The following is a 26,961-nucleotide window of genomic DNA, read 5'->3' as shown; positions in this document are numbered from 1 at the left end:
ATATGTATTTTTTTATTATATGGTAAGATATTTATTATAAGATTAAAAGTGTAAATAAAGAAAAATGTTGAAATGAAGGGGTCTGAAACCATTTCGATACCAGAACACTTGGAATTAATTGTGGCTCATCCACAGACTGAGGATTGATTTTGAAAGATCAGGGTGAACGGATAAGCATTGCTGATTTGCCGAATCCCTTTCAAAACCACTACTCTACATACAATCAATAGCGGATCCATAGTAAGTAGTAGTGTCCTTGCTCTCCCTTTCCAGTATATCTGGCTGCCTGTGGTGAGACGCTGAACATCGATTTCACGTTGCCTTTCAATGAGTTTGTCCCCACCACCTGCAATACGAGGTTCTGTCTGAGGGTGAGTCATAGCCTTCCTGCTGCTTGATCGAGCATCCGTTGCTTTGCTAATCACGTTCCGGAGCATCGGCAGTGCGTGTTGCTCTGCTACAACACCACGCGCTCTGTCATTTAATTAACCGCACGCTAGTGATCTGTCTGTGCCATCCACGGCTGTTGTGTGACTCGGTGGGTGGGTGACTGCCAATGCATGCGTGTGTATTTTTGTCTTGCCCTCAGGCTGAGGACACAGACCTGCGTCTCTCCCTGCCAGACTGCCACCCCAGCAGGTACCCGCTGCTCACGTTAGCCAAAGAGTACCAGAACAGCAAGATGCCACCTGACATGTGCATGCCCGGGGAGAGCCACGGAGCCCCCCCGCCTAAACTCAACAAGTCACGTTGGAGGAACATAACCCACGCCGAGTGAGTTGGGTCTTTTTACCGGAAGTTGTTGTAGGGGAGCGTAGGGCCGTGTGACATGCACGTGTCTTTGTGCGTGAAACATGGTTTTGTTTCTTCCGTTTCCAGATCTGGATGGATCGACTGTTGGTCTGTTCCTAACTTCCTGCTCATCATTGATTACACCTGGCATCCCATCTACCCCCAGAAGGCTGATGAACAACTGAAACAGTCAAGTAAGCACACCACCTCTAACCGGAGGCATATTATCTAGTATGAACCTAATATACACCAACTTATTTCAATTGCGTTTAGTTGTCCTGATCAGTGATAATCAGTGTAGCAACTGCTATCCATAACCAATGACAATGATCAGGTAAAAAAGGTGAAACCACACACCTGTTATAATTACCGGAAGTGATTGTAACCAAAAACACGTGCAGCTTAATGCTGGATACACACTCAAATATTTTTTTAATCTTTTAAGATTTTCAAAATGTGAGAGACCACAAACATTAGGACAAAGAAATCCTAGACGAATGGTCAGTGTTTACCAGGTATAATGGAAAATAACCACATCTCTGCTACCAGGCACAGTGCAACATTATTATCCAAACTGTACAGTAATATTGCATAGCACAGTGCAGAAACAACAACCCAATATCTGTTTGCAACATCAAACCCCCAAAATGTGCAGAGAAAGGGCAAATTGGCATGTATCACAAGAAGTAATGTAGTTTTAAGTGCAGCTTTCGGTGAAGAGTATCAATAAACTATAGACATAATGGGGCATTCATGTAAATAATTATTTCACACGTACATATTTAAACACAGAAGTATACGTTTCTTGTTTTACACGTCTGTCTGGGTTTCTGCATGCTCTCCTGCTGCAGTATCTGAGATCGAGGAGTCCATGTTGTCGGTTCTGCGCCCCCCGGAGCACGCGTCTTCCCCTCAGCCAGCCCCGTCTCCCTACACGGCTGCCTCGGCCCCCAACAGCAGAGTGCCCATGGACCCTTCGGAGCTACCTCCAGACCGGCTCCACGTGGAGATGGAGATGTCCCCGGACTCCCAGCTCGTCCTGTACGGACCCCTGCTGAGGGCTCTCGTCTCCATCAAGGTACCGTCCTTTTTAGAAAATCGATGAGGGGGGGGGGGGGGGGTCGTGAAAGGTGTGCATTCTGTGAAATGTCGGAGAATGAAAGGTTTTGCGACACCACAGAGATTACGATGGCTTTTTACCGAAATAGGAACAAAGGAGGCTAAAGGCTTGCATATTTCCTTTTGTCACGGCCGTTGTCATGGCTGCCGGGGGAGATTTCCTCAACTCGTTTTTCTCAAGCGTGGAGTTTGAATGATAACTCTAAGTATCCACCCGTCTTCCATTAATCTTCTCCCCAGGAGAACTACTTTGGGGAGGATGACATGTACACCGACTTTGAGGAGGCGGTGTCTAGCCCTGTGGTCTCCCTCTCCACTTCCTCCGGCCTGGGCTGGTCACCGCTGGGCATCGAGGACAGTGACAGGAGAGAGGCGGCTGCCATCCACCCCCTGGCCCTGCGCCCCTGGGACATCACCGTCCTCATTAACCTCTATAAAGTGCACGGGCGTCTGCCCATGGTAAGGCCCCCGTGGAAAATGACTGTTGATGGATCGCTGACATTTACCTCCACTGGAGTACGCAGGCTAGATGCAAGGGAAAAGAATTGCTCTCATAACCGCATTTTTAAAGATATAGAAATAACTATGAACGTGGCCGTTTTTCCATCTAGTTTAGGGAATCGGCAATGCCTGATCATTACCACACAGCTACTGTCTCACAGAGAACCTAATCGGAGGTTACGTTTGTGTCTGTGCAGCACTGTGGCAGCGACGGTCCTGAAGGGCCCTCAGGCTTCCTTGAAAGGCTGTGTTTCGAGATGAAGAAGGGCTACAAGGAGACCATGCTTCAGCTGGTCCTGTCACCGGCACATGTCTTCCTCAGCGACAACTACCAGGTCAGACATCGAAGCGGGCATGAGACATCTTCGCGTGTCATCTTCTTATGAAAGATCGTCAGCCAGTTACACCTTTTTCGGATGGCACGTTATATATTTGGTATGATTTTGTTAGACACACTGATGGCGATTGTACATTGATGTGATGTAGCAGGGTTCTCTTAGTCAGCAGGTTGTTTTGGAGATATGCACAAGGTTGTTGATTTGAAGCGAATGACTAAACCATTGAAGTGCATGACTAAGTAGTACCGGAACCCTGAGCTGAGCTCTGTGGTGCCCCTAGTAATCTCTAATCTCATTCCTCATGGCGAATTACACCCTTCTTTCAATAATGTATTGAGCATTGTTCTTTTCTCTCCCATGGCTGAATGTTATGAAGTAAAACGAAACTGATTAATTTGGATGAGCATGCATCCTTTTTTTGGCCGTAAAATACAATGTTTAAATCAGATTAAGCCTGTAATCCAGAGCCAAGAGACTAGTCGCATAAATCTGTCTGATTTGGAGTGAGTGTCAGTGAGTGAAACAAAGATGATTGACTGCCCTCCCACCTTTGACTTCAGCGGCCCACTGCGGACAGTGTCCTGAGGGACGGCCACCTGAGTCTGTCCGGCCTGCAGATGCGAGCCCACGCCCTGTTCTCAGCCCAGGGTCTGCCTCTGGGCAGCGACACACTGGAGTACGCCTGGCTCATCGACATGCAAGCTGGGGCGCTGACGGGCAGGGTCACCGTACCACAGGTGTGTGTGGGTGTGGGTGTAGGTGTGGGCGGGGGCTTGTGTGCATGGGAGAGGACATTGGTGTGTGTGTATTCATGATCACAAGAACGGAGACTTTATCTTCAACTCAGTATGAAAACAACAAGCCAACATGTTACATGACATCCCTATAACGTTTGCAGTCAACAAAGAGAGTAACAGGAATGCGCAATATGATATTTAATCTGAGGGCAAACATTTAATAATGCAAAATGAAGAGGCATTCAATTTAGCCAGGTGCGTAAGAGACCACCATCATATTTTATTAAGTCTATATTAATACCAATACCTACTTAATATATTAATGTATTAAATAGAAGTGTAATAGAATGTATAATATAACAGTAGCATTTAATGCAGTCGGAAAATGCACATTAATTCATTTGAGTTGATCTATCGGAATTAGAATATGCATAGACAGACTACAATGGAGCTCATTCTATGTTAAGTTTGGAATATATTACTATGTTCAATATAATTGTCCATGTTCAGTTTAACTAGAAAATGATAAAATATTAAATAGCCTACATATCTAGTTTCAAGCTACTATAGCTTGTTCAGTTTTCTTTTCTTTTTTCCTGTCATATTAAAATATTGGTTTAGCTTGATTTAGGATGTAATTTGTGGAATTTTCAAAATGTATTGTCATTCAGATAGTAAAATGCCTGCTTAATCAGACCACTATTAATTATTTATGCCTGCAAATGACGTTGAAAATACTGTATGTTCACAATTTCCTGTTATTGTTCATTCTCCAGAATTGTCAGAGAAAGATTCCACCTTCTAAAAATGACAAGAATATTTTAACATTTTCCTCCTGCCTAGCATTGAATATAGGCAGCGTGCTTCCCACGGTATCATAAATCCATGACTAAATTCACAATAACAGATTAGCTCTTTCCCTACTCTGACACCGTGTCCCAATTTAAGGTAAAAGGTTTTTACCCGTTTTGTAAGATGTGTTTCAATGCAATCTGTATGCATGAGTGTTGGAGCCTTCTAAATTGGCAAAAGACTGTCTTGCAAATCATATTAGAGATGCATTTAACCCTCATGCATCCTAGTCTACCCATCATCGTGTCCATGTGGCACTTTAAGGACAAGCAGATTGTCCACATCCTCCCTGCATGATTGCCAACAATGGGCTCTGTGAAATAAAAAGTTAATTGGGGACACACACCATTAGTTCTAAGTTACCGTTGGAACACTTGAGACCATAATGTAGGCTACTTTCAAATAAGCTCCTCAATCACAACCCCTGCATTTTACCTGCAGACTACTTATTCAGGTTTGACTTAGCTCCCAGCCTCCACAAGAGCAATTAAATCTCAGTTCACGGTGTTCGAAAAACATATGAATATTAATGAACATATATTGGGAGGATTTGTCTTATTTAGATGGGTTACAGTACTCCTGCCGTGCCTGTGTTTGTGCCAGAGGTCAGGTCTTAGTTATGTCAAAGCTGTCTCGGTGTGTGTTTACAACCACTGTGCCATAGGTGTGTGTGTGTGTGTGTGCTCTGAGTCTTAAACAGCAAACCGTGGCTGGGAAAGATACACATGGAAATTATTTCTGTCTATACTTGGCTCATTGGCATGTCCGCTGTTGTCAAGTGAATGCGTTTGAAAATATTTCAGAAATGACGTTTTTGTGTGTGCGACTCTAAATGCGTGCGTGTGTCCTTCAGCTGGCCAGCGTGATGGAGTGGGGTGAGACCTACGTCTTCCACGTGGTGTCCAGGGAGTTCCAGCTAGAACAACCCAAACCATCGGTTATCTGCCAACACGGGGTGGACCGCCGGGCGTGCGACTCAAAGGTACGCCTTGCACGGAGCACGTGGAGTTTGGTAATGACGATAAATGGGGCTGCATTCATCATGCTGCCGTCGTCCGTTGAAGCGTTCCTTCCCGCGGATCACGTTTTGGAGCAGGGAGGAATTTGTGCGGGTTTGTGCTTATGCACATCTGAATTAGCAAAACGGGTAACGTTCACTACGCCTCAGTATCTAATTAGTGTTCTGACCTTGTGTGTGTGTGTGTGTGTGTGAAGTTTATTCATGCATATACCCTGATGAGCCAAAACATGATGACCGCCGGCCTAATATGCTGTTGGTTTATCATGTGCTGCCAAAACAGTGACACGGTAGAACTGCCGGTTTGGACCAGACGGGCATAGTCGGGCAAAACATGACATGGTTACTCCTACCACAGTAATGACAGTGCATTTATCTAATTTGGGAGAGGACCGATGCTGTGTGTTGCCAGTGGAGTTCTACATGCTCAACAGTCCTCTGTCGGTTCTAGATGGCCTGTTTACCAGGCAACTGTCGGACGTCAGAGGAGCTCAAGTACACCATGACGCGCCTCGCTGTCGATGGAGCAGACCTATTTATAGTAGAGTACGGCTGTGCAGCCAACATCAAGGTAAAAGCTCAAACTTGGTATCAACAACTTTCACAGTCCAACTAACTGTCACAAAGCAAACGGACACCTGGCATATAAAAATGCCTCACCCTCCTGTTCCGCACCCCTCTTTCCTCCCAAGACGGGCGCAATCCGGCTCGCCAACTGCAACCTGCACAACCAGGCGGTCGGAGAGGGCATCAGTGCAGTGGTGCAGGACGTCCACGTCTACCAGTACATCGAACAGCAGCAGCCCCAGCAGCAGCCGCCGCCGCCCCAGCAGCAGATGGATGGAGCCCGCCTTGGCCCTGGAGGTCAGGGGTCGGGGCCGGGCCAGCCCCCCGTGCTACGCCGCTCCTACTGGCTGGAGGCAGGCTCGGTCAACTTTGCCCTCATCACGGCCGACGTGGCGCTGGCAGCCGACCACCCCGCCAAGCACGAGGTGCAGAGGAAGTTTCTGGAGCTCCACGACGCCCAATGGAAAAGGTGCATCCCTATTCAATACTGAACAGCCCGTTTTGCAAAGGGAAGGATTCAATCTTATCTCCCAGAACAATTGTATGGTTGTTGGCATAGATGGTTTAGTCCTAAATAGTGCTTACTGTGACCACATAAAGCCAATGAAATGGCGAGGTAATGTGCTCTTATGACATTTACTGCGTACTCTGGTTGGGGTTCCATTATTTTAAACTGTGATTGGCCCCAAAAGTGCTCTGTTGACGATGTAGGTAATCACAGTCCATTGCCATACAATACGTAGCTCCTAATAACTCTGTTCTTGGCATTCTGATATGAAAAGGAATTATACTAAAGAAACTACTGCACATAATTACCCAGTCTCTATCCTCTGGCACATTTATTGGCAGAGGACAAAGAACTGAAGGTGTGTCATGATTTAGTAAACTCTAGCACAGGGGTGTCAAATCCTGGACCTCAGGGGCCATCTGATTCAATTTAACGGGTTGTTATCAAGCTCTGTGGAAGCCTGATAACGACCATTCATTTGAATCAGGTGTGCTGGAGCAGGGAAACGTGACAGGACAGTGCCCCCTGAGAACCAGGATTTGACACCCCTGCGAGTCTAGCATATGCAAATGACTGGTTAACAACTCTCTAAATTCCCATTCAATTTTTGGGATGAAAACGTGTTTTTTCTGTTCGTCTCAGGCTATGGTTCCTGTGGCCTGATGATGGTGCTGCTAAGAACAAGCGCAGCAGGAATAGGTGTGGCTGTCTGGGGGGTTGTAGGTTCTTTGGAGGCACCAATGCTGGCCTGGACTTCTTCAGACTGGAGGAGATGACCCCCTCCTCCAGCTCCGCCTTCTCATCCTCCAGTACCGATACTGACATGTGCTACGGCCAATCGCTGTTGCAGCCTGGCGAGTGGATCATCACCAAGGAGTTGCCCAAACTGGGGGATGGTACGGAATTGTTGTATTTTGAAGTCTTAAGGTTTGAACGGAGTTGATTCGAGGTCAGAAAATATGATTGAACTCTTTCTTCTTAGTGTATGATTTCTCAGCTGTATTAAAACAATCCCTTAGGTAAGGGGGGAGGGTTGAAGAAGGAAAACTGCTCTCCGGTTCTCCCTGGTCCCCCACCTGAGCTGCCGGAAAGGCGAGGTCAGCACTTAAGCTTGCAAGTGCCTCTGCGCACCCAGAGTTCAGCCTCTTCCTCCGAGGAAAATAGTTCCTCCAGTGCAGTGCTGCCCCTGCTGGCTGGAGAGAGGGACAGCCCGTCCCCCAGCACTGAGGAAATCATGTTCCCTGTGAATGGCAAGAGCACTGCAGAGTGAGTCATGTTTTGGCACCCAAAGGAATTTGCTTCACCGCTTTAATATGTCACCAACTTTGACAGCCTTAACATGCATGCCGTTTTTATATCACCCATATCATCCTTTTGCACTGACAAAAATAACATTTACGCACACATACACTGTGTATTGTACACTTCATCTTTTGCAATATTTCTCTCAGCACCCTCGGAGAGGTTCCAGAAGGTTCCCCGATATCCCCCAACAGCACCCAGGAACGCTCCTCCCTCCGGTCCCCTCTCCGCTCCCCCCTCAAACGGCAGTCCTCCGTCCAGTCTGGAAGGCTGGGCAGCACCAAGAGCTTATCCGCCGCCGTTTTCACCGACAAGCCGCCCCCTGCACTCGCTGGCGGCGTCCAGTTTAGCAGCGAGGTCTCGCGTAGCGATGAGAATGTCCTGGACTCGCCGCGCCAGCGCCGAAGCTATGGCTCTTTCCCGTTCACGCCATCGGCAGACTCCAACACCTTCCACCAGTACCGCTCGGCTGACTCCAGTATGTCCGTGGCGGACAGCGAGGCCTACTTCTCCGCCGCGGAGGACTTTGAGCCAATCAGCAGTGCCGATGAAGGTCCGGGGACTTACCCAGGCCGTAAGAAGAAGAGGAGACAGCAAATGCAACAGCCCCAGCAGCAGCCCTATCACATGGAGAACTACAGGTTGGTGGTGGGCCACACTGTGGAAATGCATGACTTGTGTGACTTCATTTCCCCTTTTATCCCTCTGAGGTACACCAACTTTACTCTTTTCAAGTGTGAGTTTAGACACTGATTTGAGCAGTTTTCAAAAAGCTTTTCCGACGGCGTCAAATGAAACCCCTACCATTTTGATAGGACACCTGGCACATTCGCTCTCAGCGTTTCCTAACGTTGATCAATCGAATTCGTCCTTAACGAATGACAAAATGTCAATAAAAAAAAACTAACCGGTTTGACCTGGCGTTCCCCAGCCGCAGCTCCATCTACCACAGCGTGGAGGGACCCCTCACCTACGTGCTGAACGGCGAGCTCATCACCGAGCCGCGGCCGCTGCCCATGCCGCCCGCCCTCCCCCCGCTGCCCGCCCAGCCCATCCCCAGGCACACCTCGCAGGCGTCCTTCGTGTCGGCGCTGGCCATGGAGGAGGAGGGCTCCGTCGAGGCCGAGAAGACCGCCGAGCCGGGCCTCGTGACCCGACAGCCGCACGTCATGGCCTGCTACCAGAGCTACATGGCCCACTACCAGGTGAGGCGGCAACACGCGCTCTGTTATGGATGAGGCTTCAACAGGGGCGGTTCCCAGCGCTTGACGTAATAAGAGTGGTAATGCCTTTTTATGGATGAGGTTCTGTCCATTTGTGAGGAATGTCTCGGTCCTACAGCGTAGTGCAATAAGAAACTAAGGACAAAGAAGTGAAAGTGGGTTTTGTGGGGTGATGTCGCAGGTATCTAAAGCAAAACGAATCGAAAGCATCTTTTTTTTTATATGTTTACATTTTCGGTGATAATGAAATGTTATGATAATGCTTTTCATTCCATAACTAGACCTTTTTCAATCAAACCAGATTGGATCCGTGTTATTGAAAATGTCGATCTTCCTAAAATTAGGTGTCCAATTGGTCCGTCAAGCAGCCGACCAATAAGAGGACGTCCAAGTCCTCTCTGCACCGCCCCCTGGACCTTGACACACCTACCAGCGAGGAGAGCTCTGCCTCTTTTGATCAACTGTCCGTTCCTAGTTTTAAGGTACGTCCGACAGGTCCAAGATAAGGGGTGCCTTGCATGTTGTAGGACTTACTTTGATGCACATACAAACATATTTATTGTAGGCAGAAGCTTTCAGTGTTTCCCCGATGTGGGAATGACTATTTTACCGTTCTTTGTTATTGTTTCACAGGTAGTTAAACCAGGTCTGTCTGCTAGTTCTCTACTAGACAGAGGAGTTCAACTCATGGGAGATACAAACTGGTATTACTTTTTTTCCCCACTCATTCTCTTATCATTTGGTAGTTTAAAAGGTTCCATATGCCAACCTTATACGTGATACTGGGTCAATTCAATTAAACATATAGGCCTATGCTCGAGAAAAGTAGGGTTAGTGTAACTCCATTGAACAGCATACATTTTCATGATACACCGTGTGTGTGTCAGCCCCCCATACACCCCCCTGGATAAGAAGGCCATGGAGCACACCGATGACACCACCACGGATGACTGGACATCTGAGCAGCCACTTGCCCAGACAAGGACCACTGCTATCGTGGAGGTGAAGGGCGCCATCAACGTAGTGCTCACTCCTCTGGTGGCTGAAGCTCTGGACAGGTTTGTCTTTACTAATGATACCAGCGTACTGTAGTGGTCTATCGGGAATTTGTGTTAGCAGCGCTGTTTGACATCCGTAGAAAAAGTGCCAAAATGGCTTACAATCTACCAGCTTGTTCCACATTCTTTTTATTTTTTTACGACATTATTGTCAAGTATTTTAATTTGCTCAGTAACATTTCCAGCCTTTTCCCTTCTCCCCAGGTACATTGAGTCCATGGTCCACTATGCCAGTATCCGCCACCCTGCTTCCATTTTGGATGACCTGCACGGAAAGGTCCTGAATGAAGCCTACCAGATCAGCAAGTCGACTGTAACTGAGTCTGTAAGTTCACATCAACATTCAACACTTTTATTTTATTCTCAAACATTGTGCAAGGCACAAAAAAAAGGCAAATTTGGCATTTTAGAGCAGCTGGAAATCCAGACTGCATGCCGATGTTCTTTTTCTATTTCCTGTTCTCCCTCACAAATGCGTAGAGCACAGCCAAGCAGGAGCACAAGCTGTCCAAGTCGGAGGGCACCACCCCGGGGTTAGGCAACACTCAACAAGGCCAAACTGACCTGTCCGTCAAGCCACCAGACAACGTGAAGATCAAGGGACTCCAAGCCAATGTGTCCATCCCCAAGGTGAACGGAAGCAATGCTAGCAAACAATGAACTCTTTACACTGATTGGAGGTTTGGTAGGGTCAAAGATACCATTCCAGAATAATAGAGAGACTTGCCTGTGAATGAAGAGACTGGAAAGAGACTGGAATATTTAGAGACCCAATAGTTTGGTATTGAGTCAAGTTTCCTTTCTTTAATGTGGATTAAATACACTTTTACTGCTGACAGTTCAACTGAACTTGAGGTACCGCATTGCTTTTATGCAGAAGATATTACATTTAGAATAATTGCTGTACGTGGGGCTGCTCTGTGTGTTTAAATGTGAACTACAGTTCATTCAGCTTATCCGGTGGCGCACAATCAAAGAAAATGATGATTTGAAGAGGACCAATTTTTCCCTTTTTTATGTTAGGATCTAAAAGCTGTAACCTCTTCTTCACCCCCCAGGTGAACCTGTGTCTCCTCCAGGCCTCTGTAGAAGAGGGATCTCCCTCCAGCTCCAGTAAGAATGTCACCCACGTCTCCCTGGTGGCTCTGTGCTTCGACAGGATCGCCACCCAGTTCCGCATGAACAGGTAAGTCCGTTCTCGATACCGGGTTGAAGCACACCTTTCGTCCTTCTCGCGACTCGTTCCCAGCACCGTTTGAAACGATAGATTGATGGATGGACGGATAGTTAGAACTTGCTCAGACACACACACACACACACTCGTACTCATCCCGAACATATACCTCAGACACCCACGTCCCAAACCTCTCTTCTTTACCCCCGTGCGTGTAGGGGCATTGTAGAGGAGAATCCCAACGCCGCAGAGCAGGGTCGCCCTTCCGTCATGTTTGAGAAGTACGCCTCCGCCACCAAGATGCAGCCGCAGTCCTCCGGCTCGCTGCGCTCCAACGCGGGAATAGAGAAGGGCAAGGAGATTGCTGCCCGGCTCAACATCCACCGCATCCACAGTCAGCTCCGGGGCTTGGACTCCACTGGTAGGTTTCATTTGGCTTTAGGTTTCTCCACACGGTGTACCTGTCTTACCCTAATGCTTGGCAGTTTGACACAGTTTGCATATTTATAGCAAACACAAACAAGCAAACGACAACAAAACAAATGGCCGAATATCTGTTTTTGTGTGTATTTTCACCAGTTGCTCAGTATATGATGATGTACAAAGTTTATTTCACAAAGAATCAACACGCACCTACTAGGGATAGTGTAAATATGTCATTTGACTATTGGTAGGCTATATGCCCATTTCAAACCTCCATGCTTACATTGGGTTTTCTACCTCCCGTTTCATCTAGACATAGGCACCTGTGCCATCACCGCCATCCCTTTTGAGAAATCCAAGGTGCTGTTCAGCCTGGAGGAGATGGAGGAGTTTTCTCTGGTGGACGAGACTGAGGTGCAGGCGTCAGCGGCAGAGCTGGCCCGCACAGCCTCTCTGGAGAAGTGGGGCTGGATCATGTTTGAGTGCGGCATCGAGAACCTCACCGTCAAAGGTACTGTTAAGACGATGGTAATGCAGTCTCTAAACGGTTTGGCCTGCATCTAGCTAACGTCCAAAGGGCTTTATTCTCAAGTGAAAGTGTTCCTAGAATGGTTGACATTGTTATAGCTGGACACCCAATGAGGTGGCATTGAAGGTGGGGTTGGTGAACCGAATTCGAGCTGTCCGTTTCTGTTTGTGCGTAGGCGGCCGCCAATCTGGCGCCGTGCTCTACAGCGCGTTTGGCGTGATGGGTCGCTCGGATGCGGGCGCCAACACCGGCATGTCCAAGTCGAACGGCTCGTCGGGCTCGCAGACCGGGAGCGGCTACAGCACGGACGTGTCGGACGACAACCTGCAAAATGATGCAGCCAGCCCCGTCTCGGACGCCAACGCAAACTCGGACTCGGAAGATCAGGTACGCTTCCAGAACGTTCCAGTCGTTCAAAGTAACGCCGCGCAAAGTTAAAGGCGCGAGAGGTCGATGCTGTTTCGTGTAAAAGTATCCATTATTTGGATGTATTCCTCAGATGTTGACATGAACACCGTTGATAACAATGTGCCACGTCACGAATGTGCTCTGACCAAACAATAACATCTGTTGAATGTCCATTTCTAAATCCATTTCTAGTAACTCTCTATTCGAAGCTTCCAGCTCCATAGGCCGACGTCTAGGAATACCCTTTGTAGTACCTTTTAAGACCCCCCCCCCCCCCCCCCCCCAAATGTGCTGAGTTTGATGCTTCTCCTCTTCTCCTCTAGGACGAAGGAGTGGAGTCTGATGACCTGAAGAAGGACCTCCCCCTCATGCCCCCTCCCCCTGATTCCAGCAGTATGAAACTGACCATAAAGGAGATCTGGTTCAGTTTTGCCGCCCCGACCAATGTCCACTCTCCCTCCCAATCCATCTCCAGGTGCGTTCAGAGCATGACAAGGGTTCAGAGGTTTGGCTGTAAATGCTCTACAGAAAAAGCGCAGGAGTCGAATGTGTGCACGAGGGAGCCCGCGGGGGAGTTATCGACCATAAAAACCACACAAGGACACGGGTGACACATGTTTTGGGGCACTGTGAATTCCTGGCTCATGAGGTCCGGTGTTTATGGACAGTGTGTATGTTCTTTTCCGCAAGTTTACTTGCTTCGTCCACAGTTCACTGGACTCTCTTAAGTCTGATTTTATATTACCCCAATAACATGCCTGTTTACATCGCGGTAAGGGCTTTCGAAGTGTTAAAGACACATACAGAATGCACAACGTCTTGGTGTGGGACTTGGTGTGTCCGTAGAGGATATTTCTGTAGAAGTCCAGCCCTCGTTGATGCTGATAGGGATGCAAGTCATCTAAAGCTGTCCTGTGGTGGACCTCTGCCCACGGGCCCTGAGCCTGAGTGGGTTTTGCTGTGGCGTTGGCAGGGCTCCAGACAGGGCAACTGAGTCCATGTTTGGGCACGCCTGGTCACAAAGACCACAAATCATGTTGTGGACTTCAGAAGCATTTAAAACAGCAATGTTGTATCAGCAAGAACTGTCGATGTTTGGAGTACACTTTTAAGTACTAAGTATTTTAGTGTACATCTTTTTGAGGAAAACCTTCTCCCCCCCCGTCATTAGGCAACTAAACCTCCTGAGCACTGCTACCCCTGCTATCGGAGCCTGGCTTGTCCCCATTGACCAGCTCAAATCTTCCCTACGCAAGCTGGACATGGAGGGAACCCTACGAGTGTGTGCAGTCATGGGCTGCATCATGACAGAAGCACTGGAGGTCAGCTTTGATTTCACACATGTGAAACATAAGAGGGTATGGATGAATCCTCGATTTATTTTGGTTGTATTTCTTTCTTTTCTAGAAAAAGAGTATCCACGTTCCCATCCGAAGTAAGTACAACAGGGTGACCAAGCGAGCACGCTACCTCCACGAGAATCCGTCCTGCATGCTGTGCAACATCCTGTACCGCTACCTGCAGCAGGCCAACTACTCTGTCATAGAAGAGGCCACGATGGTGAGTCTGTTGGCGACTTAGGAGATGAAGTTCATACGTGGTATAAAAAGTATTATAAAATCTGGGCTCCTGCCCACACTCCTCCACTACTCCTGCTTGTCTAATAAGGTTGTAATTGAGAATTAATAACGTTGGATAATTCCCATCACTAATAGTTTATCAAGCAACAAGTAGGAACATTAAAATATATTAAAATGTTGTAGCCAGCACCACTGAGGTTTGAGAAGGCATTTCTTTCCCTTCAAAACTTCGGGTCATAGACTCAGCAATTCTTAACTCTGATTTACCCCCCCCCCCCCTCCAGAACGATGGCCTGCCCGCCTTGGTGACCTTAAAGAAAGGTCTGGTGGCCCTGGCCAGGCAGTGGATGAAGTTCATCGTGGTGACCCAGGGCTTCAAGGCCATTGGCCTGATGAGGCCCAACCAGCTGCCCAAGCCCAAGGAGCCTCTGCCCAGCCTGCCAGACCTGGGACAGGGCCTGGACAACGGGGCCGCCCTGCAGAGCGACACCAGTGCAGACGGGGCCGAGTTCGAGTTTGATGCGGGTATGTCCCGCTTTTGTGGCAGGAATCAAAGCAATTCACCAAGTCCAGAGTGTCTTTAATGACATTGTTGATGTAATGCCGACCCCCCCACTAGCCCCCCGCCCCCCAACCCCCATTTCAATTACTAATGTTTGGTGAGTGATAAATAAATAAAAAGCCTTGACGCAAATGTTATGTCTTTCATAAACATTTTACTACTGTTCTCTAGCCACTGTAAGTGAACACACCATGCTGCTGGATGGAGCATGCAGTAAACCACCGCCCACGGCCGAAAAATCTGGACCCGTCAGCGGTGTTGAGATAATGAGGAAGCTCTCCAAGTCTCACACGCACAATGAATCTGGACTCAAAATTAAGGTGTGTGTTTACGTGGGTGGAAACTTGAATAACGGTTGAACCTGTTTGCCTATGTTTTCTAAATAATACATTTATTGCAGCACAAGGATGTCTCCATTTTAAATCTGTATGACACTGTCTGTTTGTGTGTCTCTGTGTCCATTGGCTGATGTATCTGTGTGTGTGTGTTTGCTTTCCTCCCCAGGGCTCCCACCCCTACCAGTCTCTGAGCTACACTAGCGGGGACACAGCTGCCGACTCCCCAGCCCACGTCAGCCGAGGTGCCCTGCCGGCCAAGGACAGTCCCCGGAAGGAGAGCCTGCTCAGCTATCTGACGGGCAGCTTTCCCAGCCTCCACAACCTGCTCGAAGGGACGCCGCAGAGAAACGAGCCCACCGCCAACGCCAAGAGCAACTCTCTCACACGCACAGGTAACGCATGCTAATGGGCTACTTTGAATGCCATAAACAAAAAAGAAAAACAACACACTCGTGATACAAACTCTGAAATGCAATCAGACATTTTGGGGCCTTTTGGGCAAACAGACTTTCACACCAGCAGGAATGCCCGGTGTTCTCACAACCGAACAGTATCAAGACAGACATGTCTTGTTCGAATGCGATAAATCCCCCCCCCCCCCCCCCCCCCAGAACCGACAGAAGGCTGATACTTTTACTTTTAGACTAAATCCTGGCCTTTTGGTATCCTTTGGGTTCAGGTTCATTGTAAAGCCAACAGGAGCTTGACGATCATAGCCCTGTCTCTGCCCACAGAAGTTTTAAATTGCTCAGATATTGGAGGAAAATCGCTAAAAGTAGTGGGTTACTTGAAAGAGTGAACGATGCGAGGGCAGTGCGCCCCAAAAGAGACCTCCAAGTGTGTCTGTTTCCCACAGATTGATCCGACGGAGTGAAACATCCACTTGAACTTTATCGACCTTTTCTCTCTTGCTCACCACTGTAGGAAACAGTCTAGGTACTGATATGCTGACAGAACACCCCCTGTTGTCTGAACCGTCCTCCGTGAGTTTCTACAACTGGATGTCCAATGCCGTAGGCAACCGGGGGGTGGGCGTTACCCAGGAGTCCCCTGTCAACAGGTCCCAGCACAACAGCTTGCACACAGGTAAAGGCAGCGCTGTGTCAACATTACATGGACGCTGCTTGATTTCAACAAGAGCACCGTTCGATACGATTCGTCACGAAATGCAAAACAGACAATTATTTCAGTGTTTGCTTCTTTCATGTACAGGACATTCCAAGTTCTTTTTAAGGACCCTTCTTCTCTCGTCACCCCTCAGGTGGCACCTGTAACCTGCCCACCATCCCCTCTGCGTCGGACTTCAACACCGTGTTGTCCAGCGACCAGAACACGCTGGACGGCACCCACTCCCAGCACTCCCAGCACAGCACCAGCCAGGACGACCTGGCCGACGTGGAGGAGGGGAATCAGTGTCCCGCAGCCGTCCAGCTGGCAGACGCACAGGTACACTGAAGGAGAGCTGCAGGGACCCGCGTGTAGCTCTCGCTTTTATTGCCTGCGCATTCGATTTGCTCTGTGGAGTGGACCGCCGACATTTAAATCGATGGTCGGATTTTTCGGGGACAGAACAGCTGCCCAGGAGTATAATGGCAACATAATAGCCACTTCTGTTTTCATTGATTAAATTCTGGACTGCGGTTGGAACTATTATAAAGTTGAATGTTTGAATGTTTGTTGGAGAAACAAAATGTCCCTGTAGGACAAAGGAAGTTTTATTAATGGTTGTCAGTCTGAGTTTTTCCTGCTTTTTTCTTTTCCGTTTATTATGTCTAGTCTAGTATGATAGTGTATAGGTTTGAGTTGTTACTTTCAATAAGGCATTGGCTTAAGTTGTTCTTGTGTTTCCATTCATCACCAGAATTAACTATGTGAACAACCCATACTTTGGGACCTTTATTCTATCCGACTGCCTGTTTATGAGGGTGTCAATTAAATATATCTTTAAAACACATGATAAATGTAAGGCTGTCTTTCCTCTTCTTGATCCTCTGTTTCTCTTCCCCTTCCTTTCTCACCCACACCTTCTCTCCATTCTTCGTCTTTGGCGCTGCCAGGTGGTGTTCAAGCCTCTTCTGAGTCACACAGGGATCCAGGCCCAGGACACGACTCCCCTCAGCTACAAGATGTACTTTGGAGAGCACCTCTCCTTCTCCGGCACTCTGGAGTGTCTCCGGGCAGACATCGTTGACTCAGACACATCCAAGGAGCGAAAAAACAAGCGCTTGAAAAGGTAACGGTTATTGGGAATAGTTTATGACTGAAGGAACCCATTAGTATTCCTTGAGAGACAATGGGCCCTTTGTTTTAAAACAGTTGAGTTTAAAGGCAGGGTGAGTTTTACGAAAGTAGCGATTTTAGTTTGAGTTTGGAAATATCCCACCCCTCCCTTCAAACCCCCTCCCTCTGAACACATGAACATGTCTGTCTTCTGTCAGGAGGGAGGAAGACAAGCAAGTAGCCCGTCCCGTCATTGCATTTGGTCAGAATTCTTTTGTCTGTTATTCTATGAAGAAATCTGTCATTTTTGCTTGAAAATAGTCCGTTTGTAGATAGTTAATGGAGGTACTGTCGATAGTGAAGTCATAAGCAGACAGGAATCGGAAATCATGTGGAGTGGGAGATCTGCAGTGTCATTCTGCGAAATACATTTAATGTACCAAGATATGTCGGCGAAACCCCTTTCTAGGCTCACTGCTGTATCATTCCTCCGTTTCTCTCGTTCTCCCACCCCATCATGTCTGCAGGAAAGGCATGGTAAACCTCCCTCCGTTGGAGTTCAAGCCCGCCCTACTCATCGAGACGTTCAGCCTGAACGCCGTCGTCATGGAGAACTCCACCAGCGCCCCGCCGGGCTCCGCGGCCGCCGCGCCCCTCTCCTTCCACGACCTCAACCGCCGCCATTACAACACGTTCCACTGCGACTTCACCATGGCGTGCCAGGCCATCAGCCAGCGCGTGGACATGGCCCTGGTGCGCCTCATCCACCAGTTCAGCACCATGATCGACGACATCAAGGCCACGCAGACCGACATCAAGCTCAGCCGCTACACCGCCGGCTCGGCCTCGCCCACGCCCACCTTCAAGGCGCGCCCTTATCGGCACTTCAGGTCGTCGGACTTCAGCCGGAGTTCCAGGGGGAGCCTGAACGGGGCGGGGCGGAGCGGGGCTACCCAGAAGAGCAAGAGGGGGATGGGGGGCGGGGAAGGAGGCAGAGGGGCGGGCGGAGGTTTGCCATCGAACGGCCCCCCGTCGGGGGCGGACACACAAGGGAGGAGGGAGCCGAGAGGAAGGACCTCTCTGGGACGCTCGGAGCGACGCACATCCAAGGTACGTTCGAAGGAATGGCACCCGTGCACAGAAACGAAGCGAGGAGAGTTTGTCAAATGAACGATTTGTATTTATTGTGTGAAAGGTCATTGCTTTTCTGTGGTTCGGTCCTTTTTAATGTATTCGCCTCATCACTCCTCTCAGGTCTCGAGGAAGGGCTCCCGGGATGTCGCGGACCACATGACCATCCAGATGGACGACTCGGACTCCATCACGGTGTCGGAACAGAGCGAGCCGTCGGCCGAGTGCTGGCAGAATATGTACAAGCTGCTCAATTTCTACTCCCTCATCTCCGATCCCACCGGCATCTTGGAGAAGAGTTCCCCTGAGAACTGCCTCTCAGGTGCGGACGTCTCTGGTTTCCTTTCCTCCCTCTTCACGTCCGTCCTATTTACCGCTCGTCTCTCTTTGCCAGCTCACTGTGTGCTGGGAGTGCTCTGTGGGTCGTCCAGCTATTTCAATGTCAAATGATGGCCGATTTAAAGAAGCAGAATATAGGTCTTCTATATTTCTTCTCTCGTCAGAGACGAATTAAGCCTATTGTGCCTGCCATGCACTGACTCACACAATTATCTTTTAATATCCACCCAATCTGGGATTTCAACTTTTACCATGAATTTCTCATTCCAGTGCTAAGACATTCATGTCTCTTACAATTAGTCATTTAGCAGACGCTCTTATCCAGAGCGACTTGCAGTAAACACAGGGACGTTCCCCCCGGGGAAAGTAGGGTGAAGTGCCTTGCCCAAGGACACAACGTCATTCCGCCAGGCTGGGAATCGAACAGGCAACCTTCTGATTAATAGCCCAATTCCCTAACCGCTCAGCCATCTGACCCCCAGATGTCTCTTCCTCCCCTGTGCGTGTCCTGACAGATGGTGGTCGCAGCCCGTCAGAGCCTCTGTGTCGCGTGATCTATGAGAACGAGCAGCAGGATCCCACCACTCCCAACAAGCCCTCCGGGGCCGGGGGGCGTCGGCGCAGCCTGGTGAGCTCCGAGCCACAGCACGTGACCCTGATCGTGTTTGGGATCGGCATGGTCAACCGCACCCACCTGGAGGCCGACATCGGGGGCCTCACCATGGAGGCGGAGCTGAAGAAGATCCACGGCAGTTTCACTCTCAAGGAGAAAATGAAAGGTGAGTCAGTTCTAGGCCCCATTCAGTTCTAGGCCCTCTTTGATGACTCCAATGAAATATTTTCAACATTCAATCCCAAAAACATTTCTCTCTTTGAGATAACGGTGATTTGAGAAAATTACAGAATTCGAAACAAGGAGCCGCGGGCGTATATGAAGCGAATATTCCTCTTATATTCTGACGATTTGTGGACATTCAAGTTTTTCAACATATTCATCACGGTTGCATTGGAATATTGCATTGTATGGTGTTTACAAATCTCCCACTGCAACACCGAGTCCTGTTTCTCCAGACATTCTGCACCAGAAGATGACAGAGACGTGTGCGTCGGCTCACATTGGAGGCGTTAACATCGTGTTGCTGGAGGGAATCACACCTGACATCCAGTAAGTACCTGAAGTCAAGTGGATGATTTGATCCTCATTGGATAGATGGTTAAAGCCCTGCCAAGCGACGACAGAATATTGATATTTTTTCCTTAAATCTTTGCAGGTTAGATACTTTTTCCTCTAACGGTTGATAGTGATAGTGAACACTGGCCTTTTCCATTTCTTTTGTATGTCAGTCTGTTCTTTTAACTGAATAATCAAGTTGCATCCTGTTACGCCAGGTATCTGATAATAATAGCATGGCATCTAAAAAGCAGCTTGTATGTTTCCTTAACGCCGCAATTTCATTGAGTGCAGTTGATCAGCCAATTGTTCAAGACATTTTTCTGTGTGACTTCTCACTTCTCGTTTGCTCTCTTGTTTTACCTTTCCCTGCCTTTCCTCTTTCACCTACTTGCAAAGACTGGAGGATTTCCCTACATCTCCTACCAGCACAGCCAAACAAGAATTTCTGTATGTTCTGCTATTACACATTTCAGGGTTTGCATCTGACCTAGTCTATTTAGCATTGTAAAGGAATTACCTTGTGTGGTCATTGTGTCGGAATGTAGACCAAAACAAGAAGAACAGCAAGAACACTGCTTCAATGTGTGCCCTGTTTGGGGCAGCTGTAATCTCTAGATTAGTCTTACAGGCATGGTAAGCACGTTTTGCAATATTAGCTTGAGTTTAAAAGGATTCAAACCAAAATAACCCACCCCCTCCCTTCAAAGCCACTCCCCCAAAACACATGAACGTTGGCAACACTGACTACTACCGGGAGACAGACAGACAGACAGACAGACAAGTAGCCCATACAATCATTGCATTTGATCCGAATACCATCCAGTCATTGGTTGCTATCAGGATGTTTATTTCAAAAAGTGCTTCTCAACAACCTTGCTTACCCTGCCTTTAATTCCTATTTTGGGCTAGCTTACTGTTAAACTATCCTTTTCTCACTTTTCTGCTTTCCTCTCTGTGCATACTAATAAAATGCTGATAACAGCACTAGTTTTTCATATCCAATCAGAGAAGTCTAAGAAAGGACATTAAATTAATCCAATCAGTTTTTTCAAATGAACATTTTGAAATTATGGTACAGCCAGTTGAGATCATATTTTGATTAATTGAACTTAAAATGTAGTAAAACATTGTATTACATAGGCTGTGATTGTGCAACATGTTAAATTCTTGTCAAGCCACAACTCTACCAACTGTGCACAAAGGTTTGGGTAAAATCCGTTTATATGCAGATTTTCTCTGCCACTGCATGTCCATCTACGTGATCGATCCCCTGAGCCCTGACAGCCCTCCCTCCGTTTCAGAACCGTGGTTAAGTGCAACATCGCTAAGTCGCAGGCCCTCTACAGTGCCCAGCGCGGCCTGAGGACCAACAACGCTGCCGTGTTCAACGTGGGAGCCGTCATGATCAACATCCCCCAGCACCCGGCCACGCTGCACAGCATGATGGTCCGCAGCTCCCACCAGCTCTCCAAACAGATCTCCGACCTCATCCGCCAGCCAGCTAACATGTGAGTCACTACAGAATCGTAGGATAGCCACCCCTGGAATTTTTGTACCCCCCACGCTGTTGTCAATCATCCAATTATTTCCGAGGGAAATGGTCGACTTGAAGTGCTACGGTCCAAAATCGTAATTCTCAACCTGTAATTCATTCATTGTTTTAGCATGGGTGTCTTCAAGACAAATACAAATGTGTATCCTTTTTTGGTTTTAGTCCACCACCTACCAGAGAGGACACCCCCACCCCCCAGCCGTCAGACAAAAGCTCCAGCATCAACCAGACCCCAGTGGAGGCCAACGAGTTCCCCCAGCTGCCCGAGGGCCTGGAGAAGAAACCCATCGTGCTCAAGTTCAGCGCCATGATGGACGGCATCACCATCGGAGCCGCGCTGCTTCCCTCCCTCAAAGCCGAGTACAAGATGGGTCGCATGAAGAGTCACGGCATGACAGGTGGGCCTATATCGGGCACTGGAAAAACCTGCTTTTGATTTAGGTTTCATTACCATGCACATTTACCAGTCTTACCAAGTTTATGTTGTTGCAATAGATGCGACCACAATTGGCAGATGTTGTATTGTTCCACTTCAGTGGCTGTATTTGGCTTGTTATTTAGGAGACGGACACAACGCACAAACAGAAATCCTCTCGCCTTTCATGTTATCCCACTGTTAATCCCACAGCCCTCTTAATTTGTTTTTTGGAAATTGTATCACCCATCCAGGAGCCCAAACCCGGTTTACCTTTGAACTGCCCAACCACAAGCTGTGCTTCCAGTCCAAGGTGTCTCCTGTGGACATGTCCACCATGCCCCCATCAGCCAGCCTCAACCTGCCCCCAGTCACCATGTCAGGAGAGTACATCATGGAGGAACATGAGAGTCACTCGGACCAGGGCTGGGCCCATGATGACTTTCCCCCCAAGCAGGGCAACTACCTCCAGGGCAACTACCTTAGCTGCGAGGCCGAGGTAACATAGTTAGGAACACCACTTTGTGCTCAAGGTTCGTCTTACTCATGCGGTGACAATGACACTAGCTTGGTTTTGGTAGAATTAGAATGAGCAAAACTCTCATAGTCAACGCCTGACCGAAGGAGCATGCTCCTCAACTTAAGGAAAGTAAAATCTTCTGGAGTGTTTGCGGACAGATTTGATTGTGGCTTTACAAGCAGAGGTGATACAGGAAGTCTGTCACAGCCATGTCTTGTCCGTTTTAACGACAGAAACCTGTTGCAGAATGTGCAAAAATAATTAGCAGAATTATATATTAATCGAACATTGCGTGATAGACAGATCCAATTATCACAGCGAGACAGTGTAGCCTACTATACTTTTTGAGAGAGGGTGTCATTTACATCATTAATTTGTTGGAACCACATTAAATTATTATATGACATAAACTAAATCAAGTAAAGTAATTATGGAAATAAGAAAATACAAAAACAAATAGGCCTAGCCTACTGTAATAAGCGATAAAACATCTAACGTGGTCACTACATTTAATTTGTCTGATACTTTTTGCCAGCCCTCCTGGATTTTGCAGACTTTGAGGTGTTCCCTGCCGTTTTGATTAAATCTTCCAATTTGGAGGACCTTCGAGCAAGCTCTTGCTCTGTTTGGCTCTGTTGCGGAAAACACGGGGCGCTCTTTTTGGCCATGGTGAGCAGCCATAGACTTATGTGTGCAGCCAATAGCAGTGTTGCTGATCAAGGTTTCTACTATCGATACATACCCCCTTTTAGACCAACGCATAACTCAATCCAGCTATACTAATCATAAACAACAAGGGTGTTGGAAGAACCGAATTAGCCAGATCCTGATTAGCACGATGATGTCGTCTTGGATGTGTACTTTGATCTCGGATGTAATAAGCGACGTACGGAGTACGGGCCCCTGGTCTGGCCTATTCAGGCAGAATCAAACATTCTTCAGATGAGTCTTGTAAGGGTGCAATTCCCCATACCTGTTTCAGTAAGTGAACTGACTGAAAACTATCAAAGTGTTTATATCTAGTTTTGTCATGTTTGAATCATGTATGATGTAAAAAAAAGATTAACTAACTCTTTACAAATGCTTGTTGGTTGTCTTACCTCTACAGATTGGCTCATTTGAGCACAACCTGACCACGGATCTCCTAAACCACTTGGTGTTTCTACAGAAGGTCTTCATGAAAGAGGTCAATGAGGTCATCCAGAAAGTCTCAGGTCTGTAGCATTCACTAGCACCTGCATTCAGATGCTGCAAAGATGTCTGCCTCCTTATGGTTGAGGATGTAGAGTCTGAGAATCCATGGGACAGTGAATTAGGTACCCTAATGGAAGATTATAAAAATAAAAGAGTTGAGCTGGTATCATAAATAAGCAGCATAATTCAGCCCTACATCATCAGGGCGGAATAATTGAATATTTTGGGAAAAGGGGCGTTGTTCTCCAGCCAATCACGATTCAGCTCATTTAAGAAGCCTGGCATGTTGGTGTACTTTACAAAGGCTACGCAAAACACATCCAAGGTGACATGAAAAATATCCAAATGTGACATGAGGGCTACTTTCTTGTCTGTTGCTGCGGTAGAATTATGTCAAGTCATTGGGTTCTTTTTGTGTATGCAGGTGGAGAGCAGCCCATCCCTCTTTGGAATGAGCATGATATCTCAACCGATGCTGATAAGCCTAAGATTCTTCTCTATTCACTCAATCTCAAGTTTAAGGTATTGTGGCCTATTGTTACACTGTCTAGCTTTTTAAACAGTTGTTTGTTTGTTTTTTGCACACAAGCTTCAAACCAGTTATATGCAGATTTGTACAGTGCATTATATTCTGGTTTCCTCACCACCTGTAATGTGCAGTTTAACACAAAATGTATGCAGACGCCATTTTGTTTGAGTGTTCACAATGGATGTGCTTTGTATAGGGTGTTCAGATGACCGCTACCACGCCATCAATGAGGGCAGTTCGCTTCGAGACAGGCCTTATAGAGCTGGAACTGTCCAATAGGATCCAGTGCAAGGCCGGTGGCAGCAGCAGCTATCTTAAGCTGTTTGGCAAATGCCAAGTGGACTTGAATCTGGCTTTGGGGCAGATTGTGAAACACCAGGTAGGATAAGTTATTCTACGGTTTTGCAATGGCTTACATCCAAACTGTGAACATGTTTTCTATGTGGTTTTATCCTTGAACTTGCAGTCTTAAAGTTCTTAATGGGCACACTCCCAAGTTAGCAAAGTACCTTGTAGCCAAGTATATATATATATATACTTTGTTTTCCTTCCAGGTATATGAGGAGGCAGGTTCCGACTTCCATCAGGTAGCCTACTTCCGCACTCGAATTGGCTTGAGGAATGCCTTTCAGGAGGAGATCAGTGGCTCCTCAGACAAGGAGGCCGTCCTCATCACACTTAACCGACCAATCGTGTTTGCTCAACCCGTGGCCTTTGACAGAGGTCAGGATTGATGATTTGAGGAAAATTTCCCGTTTCCACACATAACTTACTATCTTTAGTGATATCTATAATCTTGAATTGCCACGTAGAGGGTATATTATGCCCACGAAACAAATGTACCCTTTTAATTTAATAAGCTATTTTAACCAGGATGATCCACCAAGTAACATTTGCGTCAACACACACACACACACTAACTGTCCCGAGTTCTCATTGCAGCCGTGTTGTTCTGGCTGAACTACAAAGCAGCCTACGACAACTGGAATGAGCAGCGTCTGGCCCTCAACAAAGACATCCACATGGCCACCAAGGAGGTGGTGGACAAGCTGCCGGGCATCCAGCAGACTTCAGCCCAAGCCTTCAGCACCCTCTTCCTGCAGCTCACTGTCAATGATCTGGGCATCTGCCTGCCTATCACCAACACTTCACAGGTACCCTACCGGCACACTGTCTTATCAGACACTCCAGCCACCATGTTGTCAGTTCATATTAATTCAATGGTAGTCATGGTGGAGACGAATGTTGTTTAAATGTATTGAAACCCTCAGAATTGAATGCAGGATTAATGCTCTGATACGCAGTAGGATAATTAACTTGATTTTCTGGTGCATTAAATCAATGATTAGTATTCACATATTATTTATCAGTATTCACATCATTATCAAATTTTTATTATGAGCTTTGTAAAATTACAGTTGTTTTAATGAAATAGGTAAAAACTTAAAGTGAAATCATTAGTTTTTATCTAAGGATTTATACTAAATAATTTTTGCATAACTTAGTAAATGCTTAATTGTACTCAACCACAGTTCAAGGGGAAACTAAAGGTAAAGAATAGTTTAAAAGCAATCAAACCAAAGTTCATTCTTAGACCTGTCGCATACAATACAGCATCAGTAGTGAATCATAGAATTAAATGAGGTTATAATTGTATCCCTTATCTCCATAGAAAGGACATGTACCACTTATCGAAGGCATCCGCTGTGAAGCCGGGGCCAGCAGTTCTGTAGGCCAGAAAAAATATGCAAGAAAAGTAACCTGCAATCTATTTAATCTCTTGTGAACTCTTGTTGGTGTCATGGTGTCATGAAACAATCACCTGTGATAGCCTGTCATATGAAAAGTTTAATCATCTTCATAGTCTAAATAATGCTGACATAACCGGTCATAAAAATGTTACATATATATATGGGAAAATGTGTCAAAACTTTTGACTGGTACTGTATATGTGTGTGTGTGTGTGTGTATATATATATATATATGTGTGTGTGTTCTATATATATATATGTTACATTTTCTCACCTATATGTAACCAGTCACATTGAATGAGAACACGTGTCTTTTGACTGGTATTGTATACACACACACAAGTGTTAAGTCAGTTATCATTTGTATTTTGGCAATTTTTCAAAACTCAATTGACATTGTTGTCATTGCAAGTGACATGACAGTAATGCAAAAAAATTAAATATGACAAGCTGCATGCAATTTTAATTTCCAAGAGGAAAATAATTTGTGAATTGTATGAAGGGACACATTTTCTCAACTAAATAACATGGTAGCTCTTCATTTAAAGGTACAAACTGCTCTGAAACCATTATAAATAGTAACAGATTAATGCAACTATTACAGTAACAGATGAATGTAACTATTGTTAATTGAGGAAAAACAAGGTATACCTTGAGACAAAGTCCTTCACATGAAGTGCTACTAACCTGATTTACCTATTTCCAACACTACACACTCCAACACACTTCCATACTGATATCATGTAAGTTGTTCCTCTGTTTTCCCTGTCCTCACTATACCCCTTCCAACCCCCATTTCTACCTCCGTCCCCCAATAGGCCAACCACAGCATTGACTTTGACACAGGCTCCGCCCTCGTGCTGACCATCGAGAGCACGCTGATCACTGCTTGCTCCTCAGAGTCGCTCGTCAGCAAGGGCCATTTCAAGAACTTCTGCATTCGCTTTGCGGAAGGCTTCGAGACATCCTGGGACGACTGGAAACCTGAGCTCCGTGGAGACATGGTCATGAATGCATGTGAGCTGCTAACTGTCAAGTGTTGTTTGTTGTTTTGGTTCTATGTTATAACTCTTATAACTCTTTGGATTTGACTGCGTCTCGCTGCTG

At 46.9% G+C, this 26,961-nt stretch overlaps 1 protein-coding gene across 1 annotated transcript in view; it reads left to right on the top strand.

Moving 5' to 3' along the window:
• kiaa1109 (KIAA1109 ortholog) overlaps positions 1–26,961 on the top strand; it is a 54,015-nt gene that overhangs the window by 10,798 nt on the left and 16,256 nt on the right. Inside the window, exons 17-62 of the mRNA XM_067242682.1 lie at positions 274–371; positions 590–774; positions 880–986; positions 1,644–1,870; positions 2,152–2,370; positions 2,610–2,747; positions 3,311–3,487; positions 5,193–5,321; positions 5,809–5,928; positions 6,050–6,393; positions 7,075–7,328; positions 7,452–7,698; positions 7,884–8,375; positions 8,666–8,939; positions 9,302–9,439; positions 9,591–9,661; positions 9,845–10,015; positions 10,220–10,340; positions 10,496–10,645; positions 11,074–11,201; positions 11,408–11,610; positions 11,926–12,123; positions 12,317–12,528; positions 12,873–13,024; positions 13,721–13,871; positions 13,957–14,109; positions 14,414–14,654; positions 14,863–15,011; positions 15,196–15,421; positions 15,954–16,115; positions 16,291–16,475; positions 17,087–17,262; positions 17,777–18,359; positions 18,504–18,702; positions 19,235–19,498; positions 19,791–19,884; positions 21,195–21,401; positions 21,608–21,843; positions 22,115–22,359; positions 23,489–23,594; positions 23,999–24,096; positions 24,300–24,482; positions 24,658–24,826; positions 25,046–25,257; positions 25,776–25,859; positions 26,673–26,871. Of these exons, the coding sequence (XP_067098783.1) occupies positions 274–371; positions 590–774; positions 880–986; positions 1,644–1,870; positions 2,152–2,370; positions 2,610–2,747; positions 3,311–3,487; positions 5,193–5,321; positions 5,809–5,928; positions 6,050–6,393; positions 7,075–7,328; positions 7,452–7,698; positions 7,884–8,375; positions 8,666–8,939; positions 9,302–9,439; positions 9,591–9,661; positions 9,845–10,015; positions 10,220–10,340; positions 10,496–10,645; positions 11,074–11,201; positions 11,408–11,610; positions 11,926–12,123; positions 12,317–12,528; positions 12,873–13,024; positions 13,721–13,871; positions 13,957–14,109; positions 14,414–14,654; positions 14,863–15,011; positions 15,196–15,421; positions 15,954–16,115; positions 16,291–16,475; positions 17,087–17,262; positions 17,777–18,359; positions 18,504–18,702; positions 19,235–19,498; positions 19,791–19,884; positions 21,195–21,401; positions 21,608–21,843; positions 22,115–22,359; positions 23,489–23,594; positions 23,999–24,096; positions 24,300–24,482; positions 24,658–24,826; positions 25,046–25,257; positions 25,776–25,859; positions 26,673–26,871 (8,877 nt within the window). The remainder of the gene's footprint in view (positions 1–273; positions 372–589; positions 775–879; positions 987–1,643; positions 1,871–2,151; positions 2,371–2,609; positions 2,748–3,310; positions 3,488–5,192; positions 5,322–5,808; positions 5,929–6,049; positions 6,394–7,074; positions 7,329–7,451; positions 7,699–7,883; positions 8,376–8,665; positions 8,940–9,301; positions 9,440–9,590; positions 9,662–9,844; positions 10,016–10,219; positions 10,341–10,495; positions 10,646–11,073; positions 11,202–11,407; positions 11,611–11,925; positions 12,124–12,316; positions 12,529–12,872; positions 13,025–13,720; positions 13,872–13,956; positions 14,110–14,413; positions 14,655–14,862; positions 15,012–15,195; positions 15,422–15,953; positions 16,116–16,290; positions 16,476–17,086; positions 17,263–17,776; positions 18,360–18,503; positions 18,703–19,234; positions 19,499–19,790; positions 19,885–21,194; positions 21,402–21,607; positions 21,844–22,114; positions 22,360–23,488; positions 23,595–23,998; positions 24,097–24,299; positions 24,483–24,657; positions 24,827–25,045; positions 25,258–25,775; positions 25,860–26,672; positions 26,872–26,961) is intronic.

The sequence above is a fragment of the Osmerus mordax genome, chromosome 9 (genome assembly GCF_038355195.1).
Source record: "Osmerus mordax isolate fOsmMor3 chromosome 9, fOsmMor3.pri, whole genome shotgun sequence".
NCBI lineage: Eukaryota > Metazoa > Chordata > Actinopteri > Osmeriformes > Osmeridae > Osmerus > Osmerus mordax.
Note: the sequence above shows the minus strand (reverse complement) of the source record. Positions and strands in the feature narration are given on the sequence as shown.